The sequence below is a fragment of the Manacus vitellinus genome, unplaced genomic scaffold (assembly GCF_001715985.3).
Source record: "Manacus vitellinus isolate BGI_N305 unplaced genomic scaffold, ASM171598v3 scaffold_118_pilon, whole genome shotgun sequence".
NCBI lineage: Eukaryota > Metazoa > Chordata > Aves > Passeriformes > Pipridae > Manacus > Manacus vitellinus.
In genome coordinates, this window is record NW_021938885.1 from 150,608 (window position 1) to 160,560 (window position 9,953).

The 9,953-nt window shown below is 44.3% G+C and overlaps 1 protein-coding gene across 1 annotated transcript in view; it reads right to left on the bottom strand.

Annotated features, from left to right (window-relative positions):
- The window catches only part of RMDN3 (regulator of microtubule dynamics 3), a 22,286-nt gene that overhangs the window by 1,790 nt on the left and 10,543 nt on the right, over positions 1-9,953 (bottom strand). The window contains exons 4-9 of the mRNA XM_029965722.1: positions 9,242-9,302; positions 3,331-3,406; positions 2,496-2,573; positions 2,167-2,265; positions 1,494-1,547; positions 409-489 (exon numbers count right to left, since the gene is read on the bottom strand). Of these exons, the coding sequence (XP_029821582.1) occupies positions 409-489; positions 1,494-1,547; positions 2,167-2,265; positions 2,496-2,573; positions 3,331-3,406; positions 9,242-9,302 (449 nt within the window). The remainder of the gene's footprint in view (positions 1-408; positions 490-1,493; positions 1,548-2,166; positions 2,266-2,495; positions 2,574-3,330; positions 3,407-9,241; positions 9,303-9,953) is intronic.

Here is a 9,953-nt window from a genome sequence, read left to right on the forward strand (position 1 = left end):
GAAGAATTCCTTCCCAACATCCCATCTAACCCTGCCCTCTGCCAGCTTGAAGCCATTCCCCCATGTCCTGCCACTCCTTGTCCAAAGTTCCTCTCCATCTTTCCTGCAGGCTCTCTTCAGGCCCTGGAAGGCCACCATCAGGTCACCCCAAAACTTCTCTTCTCCAGGCTGAACAATCCCAATTCTTCCAGCCTTTCCTCCCAGCAGGAGGAAATGCTCTATCCCCCGACCATCTTGGTGTCTCTCCTCTGGACTCGCTCCAACAGGTGCACGTCCTTCCCGTGCTGGATCCCAGAGCTGGACGAAGTGATCCAGGTGGGATCTCAGTGGAGCAGAGGGGCAGGATCCGTTTTCTCCCTGTAACCAATTTCTCCCTGCTCATCCCAGAGCCCCTGCTGATCCTGTTACCTCTTTTGTGCTCACTGGCAGCTCGGAGGCGAGGCTCATCCAGAGTGCAGCAGCAGTGCTGTTCCCCAGGTCCCTGTAGCACTGGGAAGGGAAAAGAACAACAGGAAAAGGGTTAAACAGGGAAAAACAGGCAGCAAATGCAACTGGGCCACTGCTAAGAAGACCTATTTCTGCCTCTTAACCATTAGCACTGACATTCCCTGCAGTCTCCTTCATTCACAGAGCCTTAGAATCACACCAGATGGAATATTAAATATATTTAGCTTCCTCTATGGTTTTGTTTGTTTGTTTTGTGGGCAAGGAGACTGGGTTTTGGTTGGAGATCTTAAGGTGTTCCCGTGGTTTTCATCATTTCCAAAGCTCTGTTTTGATTTCCACTCACTATTTCCTCACTCCAGTTTCACCACAAAACCTCTCTACTGGGAAGGGAGCACATCGTTCTCCAGGCTGTTAAAAATGAGGCTCAGCTGCAAGCACTGTAATAATAAATCATATTTACAGGAGTTTCAGACTGTCAGACTAGATGCAAACTAGATGGGAGTCCCAGACATCCTCAAAGGCTTTGAAATCGCTGAATATCAGTAAAAATGTCTATAGAACACAATGAATTTTTATTGTGAAGCTTGAGCCATCAGAGCAGCATCTCCTTCCAAATAATTAGATCCTAAATGCCCCCTTTAAATGTTGTGATGAAGGATGTAACCCAAAGTGACAGAGCCCGGGATCGGGGAAAAAAATTACCCTAAACCAAGTGGTCCTATTCACCTCTAAGGTAATCTGTACACTTGCAGAGTGTTTCTGGAGCTCAGTCACACCTGCCAGGCACCATGAGCCCAATAAAAACCCATCAGCCCAGGCAGATCACACAAAAGGAACCCCAAATTTTAGTATCAACACTAAAAGTCTGTTCAGGTTAAGACTTCCACGGATTTATTGCTGCAACTAAAAAGAAATATTGTCATCTTATAAAATCTGGCTCCTGCATGGAGTATTTTCCACCTGCTCAGCACTTTACAGCCAAAGATGATTTTTAAAATAAATATTTCTTACCCTAGGATCTAAAGAAGCAAGAAGTGAGTGGTTACCTTGGCAATGTAAACTCTTCCTGCTTTGGAAAATCCTGGGCTCAGCTCCTCGACCTGCAGGAAGAGAGGGAAGGTGTGACAGGGACGAGCAGACATCAGGATATGCAAGGACACAGTTCATTCTTACACCAGGCTTATTGCAGCTCTTAAAGGAAAACAACAGAGGGAGGAAAGGAGAAAGGGAGGAAGGGAGGACTCCAAATAAATACATAAAAAGCACTGTGCTCCTGAAACCTTCAAGCACTTGTTTTGAAACATTTGAAACGGAGAAGTCAGCCAGGTTTTTAATAAAATAATGCCAGGGAAGTTAAAATGACAGGATGTATCTCTGCAAGTGTTCCCAGGGATGAGCTCAGACAGGTCTGGGACTCTGGAAGCACAGCCCGGATGTGATTAGTACTGAGCAATTAATCACTGTACAGCTTTTACAAGGAACACTTCGGGTCATAATTCTGATGTCCTCAACATCCCAGTCTTTTCTCTGGCTATTCTGGAATGCAGGCTCCACAATTTTGCCTTTCACCAGCTTTCCTTCCACAGGTTCCAGGAGATGGAGAAGCATCACGGAGCACTGGGGGAGGGCTGAGGTTAAGCAGGACACAAGCACCCCCTCTCTATGCCTGTGACCTGTGGAGGTCAGTGATCCATCCCCTTTCCTGGCAGATTCCCTCACCCGTAGGAAGTTCTGGAGCGCGTCCTGCACCGTGGCCGTCGGAGGAGCCTCGAACAGTGCTGACACCGTCTTCTTCTCCAGCCATCCCAGGTGGGCAACCTGCAGAGACAGGAAGGGCAACCTGTCCCACCCACTGGAGAGCCAGCCAGGACCTGCCCAGCCTCTTGGAGCTGCTCGTGCTCCTGGGAGGAGGCCAAAGACCTCGGCAGGTTCTGGATGAGTATCCAGGTCCTTACACCTGGTTTGCATCCACCTCTCTCTCATTCAGACATGGAATTCAGTTCCAAGGAGGAATTAGACAGCAATAAGCAGTAATAAAAGCATGTTACCTGGTAACACCACCTGCCCATGAGATAGTAGAGCTGGGGGTCCTCTGGCTTCAGCTCAATGGCTTTGTCAATGTGCTCCTGTGGGAAACCAGCACCAACACACATCACACCTTTGTTAAAAGCAAGTGAACATCCACGAGAGCAGGTGGAGAAAGAGGGAAGGCAGGAATCCACAGTTTAAGTGTTGTGATCAGTAGAATTACAGCTACAGATCCCCAGTTTTCTCAGAGTGGCTTCAGTGAGCACAGAAAAGCAGCACTTCACCAGGCTCAGGGACAGGGATTACTGCACACACACGAAAAGGAAGCTGCCCTTCAGTTTATTCCACCTCCAGAGCTCTGCCATAACCACCTTACTGGTCATGCCATGAGCTGATGGGACAATAATTACCTGTGGCCTGTTCCAGGTACATCCCCTTCCCCTGCAACATCCCCAAGGGAAATAAAGGAATGTGAAGCAAATTAAATCCTCTTGGAGTATTTGCTTTGCCCTTCTGGAAGGGTGCAGGTTGCTCACAGGCAGAGAGACAAGCTGGTGCTGTATCTTGCCACCACATGATAACTTCAGGTTCCAAGCTCTCAGTCTCATCATTTACACAAATTTTATTTGAAAGACTTCTTTTTTTTCCCATGAGATTATGGTGTGTAAAACTGCAGAGCCAGTCCAGTCACCCTCAAAAGACATTGCTGGAATCACCTTCCTCAACCCAAAACACCCACTCGTGGCATCTCTGAGACCTACTACTTCCCTAAACAAGACCTGGAGCCAATTTTCCCAAGTTCCTAGTACAGAAATAAGTGTTGTTACACAAACCCAGGATGTCCTTTCCACTCACCTTGAAAACACACCCGGCCTGGATGCGCTTGGGAATGCTCTCGCGTTCCGACAGCTGCCCACAAAGGATGGCAAACCTGCACAGGGAGACACCTGCATTAAATCCACATTTCATCCACATTTACCTGCTGTCCATGTCTTCAGAAGGAAGACATACAAGTGTTCAAAGCCAGATTGGACGGGGCTTGGAGCAACCTGGGATAGTGGAAGGTGTCCCTGCCCATGGAAGGAGGTGGGACTGGATGAGCTTTAGGGTCCCTTCCAACCCAAACCATCCCAGGATTCTCTGAAGTGCATTAAAGCTCCACACCTTGCTGGGGAACACAAGGAACACTGGAAATCTGTAAAAACTGCAATAAAAATTCCGTGCCTAAGAGGGTTTTAGCTTGAAGGACGAGGCAAATCAGCAGGAGGGGTTTGACGTGACACACAAACTCGCTGCACTGATGGCTGAAAACCAGGAGCAGCACACTTCCACAGCTGGAATTTCTTCCCTGAGCAAGGAAAGTGTGACAAGACAGAGCAGTGAAGAGTGATTGCAGCAAGAGTCAGACTACAAGCAGCTCTAATTCACTACAGGGAGCAGCGATCTCCACATGCAGCGGCCCCGCCGCAGCACACAGGGCTCTACTTCCAGGGAAATGTTGGGAAAACCTACCTATATCCTGCAGCTGGGAAAGAGAAGAACATGTTTTCAGTACTGAAAGTGCAAAGCCACCTAGTTTTGTCCAACAGGGCATTGTGAGTTGTGAGCCTGAGAAGCAGGGCCCCGGCAAAGTTAGTTACTGCATGAGCTGTGAAATTCAAGGAAGGTTAATTCCCTGTGGATTTGCACCCTCCCATCTCACCTCCCCACACCAGTGGTTCGAGCCCTCCCTCCCTGAATCATTTCCCAAGAAACAATCACTCTCAGAGCTCTCAAGGGCACTGCTGTGGGACAGCACATGCAGACTGAAGTTTGGTGTCTCTCGTCCCACTCGGGAGAGAGTTCTGGGAATGGAGGACACTTCCATCCCTTCTCTGAGTTTGGCTCAAAAAATATTAGGTGGAACAGATGGGCAAATGAATAACATGTCTAATTTTTTCAAAAAATAAAGCTGAGAAGAAGAAAGTTTCAAGTAAAGCTTCCTTTTACTACACCCATACCCCAGTGCTGCTGGATACTCTGCCATTGTTATCCCAAGGCATCCCTGGGGACAGTTAAACACAGCACATGTGCAGGAATCTGTCAGAAGACTTTTAAATCTCCAACTACACTTTCTCCAGTGTTATGAAACCCCAGGAATTCCCTCACACCTCACTGCTCCTGCCTGAGCTCCATTTCCAACATCTAAGTTACAACACAAAGTGGCATCTCCTGAATATTTACAGTTTTGCCTTAAATCCCATTCCTTTACTTCGTTAATTTTCTTGTGGGAAAGCTCTGGTTCAGTTCTGAAATTCTTATTTTTCATGGTAATGGCAAAGATTACCAGATCAATGTGTTATTGGATAAAAATCCTTTCCCCTGGTTGGAAAAGCTCACAGCTGCATTGCCCCACTCTGATGGAATAAGTGTTTTTAGGATCTTCTCCAGTTTGTTTCCCAACAAAACATCAGCCTGGACCAAAACATCCCCAACCACAACACAACTGGGGTTGAGAAATACAAGCCAATAAAGGGTTTATTTTCTACAGTCACGAGATCAAACATTCCTAGACAATAAATCCCCACAGTTGCCTCATGTCAAGAAATATAAATTCCAGGGGTTTTTTTTAACAGCCTGGTGGAATGTTGGTGAAAAAGACATAAAAGCAGCAGTAAATTGTAAATTTCAGTTGTGAAATAAGCTAAAAAATATATGGGATGAGATGCCTGAACTGGTTTTTTCACTGTATTTCCAGGAAAGATGATTTTTCCTAAACACCTTTGCCGGTCCCAGGTCCACTGGAGGTTTTCACACCCACAACTCTGCATTCCTGGGATTTTAGGCTCTGATTTCTGCTGTTCTCTCCTCTGCTTGTTTAGCTTGGCACAGTGGAGCTATTTATTCCAGCTCATTCCGTGGAATGCCTCGGGATGAGAGTCACCACAGACACTATGGAGGTGCAGGAGGGATGAGCAGCAGGACCAGGAGACCTGAAAAATTATGATTTAGGGGATTTTCATTCCCTGTGACCTCTGCAGCACTGCTCAGATCCATGTCTCAGCAGCCATCCAAAGCTTCTATTAGGATATCACTCGATTAATTATTAACCAGACTCCTCATTAAGCTCCTGACAGTGGGAAAGCTGCAGTTCCCACAAGAATCTCAGCTCAGGATTTCCCCATTTATTAGAAAATAAACCCTGTGGAAACAGATACCCCCAGCTGAGAGAGCCTGTTCTTCCAGCTTAAATCTCCAGGCTCAGGACTTTCAGGAAGTTCATTGGGATTCTGCACTCTGGCTGACTTCCCTGGAAGCAGGACTCTGCCCATGGAATACAGTCTCCAGCACCTTCCCTCCGTGGTTAGGATGCTCTGCCAACCCAGACACAGCTCTTAGCTCTTTCAACCATTTCAAAGACAAGTTTTCTCAATATTTTATGAGCATTCCCAGCTTTTCACCTTCCTGTGCACATAGCAGATGTACAGCAGTCCCTTCACTAGAGGGAAGGAGACACGGCATTAGCAGGCAGGTATTCACACTGCAACAACCAAAAATTAAAATAATCATTCATTTGGGAACTAGTACCTTGGGAGAGACAGCAGAATTCCCAACCTGAAATTAATGACCAGCTGATCATAAGGAGGTTGGGGGGGGAAAAAAAAGCTTTGGCTTTTCCAAGGGGAGACAAGATGGAAGGAAAAAGTGAGGAAGGCAGATGTGCTCCTTTCCTTCCTTCCCACAAACATCCACATGGGAGAGCTCCTGTGCTCTGGATGTTCAAGTTACTTCCTGAATTAACCTCCCAGGGCACACAGGTCAGGGGGATGCCACCAGGCAGCTCTAATTCTGTGCTATTTTTCTTCCTCTGCATTCTGAAATATCTCCTAACTATTCCTGCAGTTGCTGCTGCCCCATATTGTCAGTAAATTCCCTGTTTAATCTGCCTATGGAGCAGAAAACAGTTGGCTCATAAATCCAGAATCTGGCTCAAAATTGGCCAGGTCTGGGCAGTGAACCCACCAAGAGTTAAATCCTGAAGCACTGCCAGTTGTTAAATCAGAGCTGTCTCCCAGGCACATCCAGAACGCTGTGACTTTTCAAAAATCCAGGATCTGCCCACGGACAGCCAGATGTACCCACGGAACTGAGAAGGGCTGGTGATCAAGTGTGCAAGATGTTCCACCAAACTGACAGACTCTCCAGAAGAAAGGGCACATTTTGGAGGCTCATCCAACCCAATCCCACTTCTCCATAACACACAGGAATAATAATAAGCCAAGGAATAAGCCAAAGCTTATTATTCCTTCTGCAACAGTCAGCACTTCATTTCCAGTGTAAAATATTCCACTCAAACTAAAACAACACCCACACAGTTTTCCCCAGATTTCTCTGAAATCCCTCTGGTTGCACTTCCAATATTTCTTTTAGCAACAGGAATGAGAGGCAAGGCAAACCTAGAGCTCGCTCTCCTTTCCTGATCCCTAAAGATGCTACTGGACTGGAAATTCTAAAAGGCCACACTTGTTTCTCACTTCATTTGTGAGATGTCACATATTTGTGTCTAAGCAGCAAAGCACAGAGGTTTGTACAATCATATTTCTGTCATATTCCTTTGCATTTTGTATCTCTTCCACCCCTATAAGCAAGAACAGACTTAGGAATTTGCTCTGTCCTACTCATGGGCTGGAATCAGCTGAGGGAGAAATCAGTTTAGCTGGGCATAAATTCTACCTGCTCAGAGATCTTTTTACAATTAAAGCAGAGAATGATTTTGATGTCTAAATCCCAAGTGAGAATCAGGTCCTTGTAAATCAGGAGTGCAGAGGCTTTAGATCACTCGCCCCAATATCCCTCAGCCCTGGAAGCACAAATAAATCCACTCCAAAGGCACTGAGTGCATTTAATACCCAACACAGCTCCCACACTTCTGTTCCTCCTCACTGATTCCCCAGCAGGAATCCTTCCCTTTCCCAAAGTTATTTCCTTTGCTTGTTGCTTTAAAATGTCAGCAATTACTGCAACAACCATGAGGCATCAATGGGGAAAAGCTTTCCTTGCAATGATCCCCGAGTGGAAAGTACTTTCTCTCTTCCTCAGCCAATAAGGTTGGGAATGATTTGGGCAGAAGGAAATAACAAGCACAAAAGGCAAAAAAAAAAAATAAAAAGGACCAGAAACCAGCATGATTTCAACTGAAGGAATCCTGATAAAACAGAGGCAACTGGTAAAATAGAAAGTCAACAGGAAATAATGCACACACAGAGAGAGAAAAAATACAGACCAGACCTGCACAACGAGGCTTCACACAGCCTGTGTGGAGAGGCAGGAAAAGAATTGGGAACATTTCTACTAAAATGGCCATTTGGGATGTAGTGGGAAAGACAAGGGTGATGTTTGGGATGCTGTATATGGAAGTAAGGATGCAAGGGACCATCCCATCAGCATCACACAAATCCATCCTGCTCCCACGGATTGTGTCCTGCACTGGATTTCCCCCCACTTTTGTCTGGAAAAATATATGGAAGAGGGAGAATAATATGGGAAAGACAACGTGGGTAGTGAGAGATAATCAATTATTCCCTATGAGAAGAGATAATAACAGATTAGGGTTTTCACAACAGGAATCAGGCACTGGAGAGAGAAATATGACAGAATAAAACTGTAATTTAAAGCAAGTGTGAACAATGTTCTCCATAAACCAAGAGCTGGGGCACCAAATCCACCCCCAAAAAGCTTTAAAGACTCTACTGTTTTTTTCTCCTCCTCAGGATAAATTCAATTAGCATAAAAAAAGGCTGCAATTAAACCAGCTTGTGACCACCTCAGTGCTGGGAAGAGAGTAATTTCCTGTTCTATTCATGGCAGTAAATAATAATTTCTGTGCTGATAAAGGGAATTACATATTCATTCCCAAGAAATCCCACGCCTCCCACAGGCTGCTCTGCTGTTTCCTTTCTCCAGCTGCTCTGAAGAACTAAAAGCAAGATGTAGCTGTGCAGGAGCCTTATCCCTGTCTGGGAAAAGGGTTTGGGAGGCCTAGGACTGCCCCAAAATCTGAATTACAAAGCAAAACTACCAATATGGAACCCTGGAGTAGAACCTTGCTTTGTAAAATATCAACTTTAAGATCTACCCTGGCAACTAAAACCCATTTTTCCAAGGTGTTAAGCCAGCAGAGCCCAATACCATACTCTGCTGGAGATTTTCCTGCCCCAAAATTCATCCTTCCTATCATCCTTTAATTGAAAACAGCAATTCACTACTAACAACTGAAATACAGTCTTTTTAAGACAATAAAGGTATTTATTCAGATGCCAGTAGTCCAAAACAACCCTCCAAATAAATTTGCTCATTAGAAGAGCACAGATCTTGTTTGGTAAAGATACTCAGCATCTTGTTTTCCCAATAATTTCCATTAAAAAAAGTAATTTCCCTTTTATTCTAATTTACAGTGTTGTCAGACCTTCACAGTAACTGCTGACAAACACTGTTCATGGAGGAATTCACCAGAAAGGCACATTGCCTTACCTCTACAAATATCTGAACCACTCCACAAACTCTCTTTTGGAGTAATTTTAAAAAAGGAGAGCAATCCTTTCAATCTTATCCATGAGTTGGAAGTAAAGCCTTTAGGGAGTGAGCTCCTTCCCTGTCACCTCCCTCCTTACTGAAATCTGGGTATAATTATTACTTTTTTAACTGCAGCTCAGCTCCCAACAACCTCCAAGTTCTTTTCCTACACTTTTCATAAGCAAGAAGTGGAAAAAAAAAAAAAATCACATACCACTGGTGGCACTCAGCACTTTGATCCCACTTCTGTAAGGCAAGTTCCAGCTCTTTCTTCCCTGGAAAAAAAACATAGCCAGAGGTAAGAAATTCAGCTGCTTTCTCTCCTGACTTCTTTCTTTGCGGCTGCTAGAGTACAATAATATATGCATATATATATATATATAGGTATAAAAATAATATCTTTGTTAATTTTATACCACGTGTGGCTTGAAAATGCCCTGTAAATAATTTCATCCTTTTGCAGACTCAAAAAGCTGCAAACTAAGCATTTACTGCAGACTAAGAGGACCATATAAAACTTAAAATTCCATGTTTAAATGGCTACACTGATTCCCAGAAAAGAATAATTATATTAGCTATAGTACTCATTTATTCAGTTACATGTGTAACAAACGGGGCAGAAGTTACTTAGATTAGTACCTTTTGCTGCACATCTTAACCTTAATAAAGATGATTTCTGTTCTACTGTGACTCACCTAAAACCTTGTGAACACATCTGAGGTGGCAAAGAACGAGGGAACGAAATTAAAGTGACTCTTCTAAGTAAACACCTGTCTAAAAATACATTTCTTTTTTTTTTTTGTATCTGCATGTGCTGGCAACACAAAAAAAAAAAATCAAATGTGTTGCAGCCAAGGCTTTTATTTTTTTTCCTGTTGTTTATTTTTGTTTAATTTTTGTTTATTTTTTGTTTATGTTTTATTTAT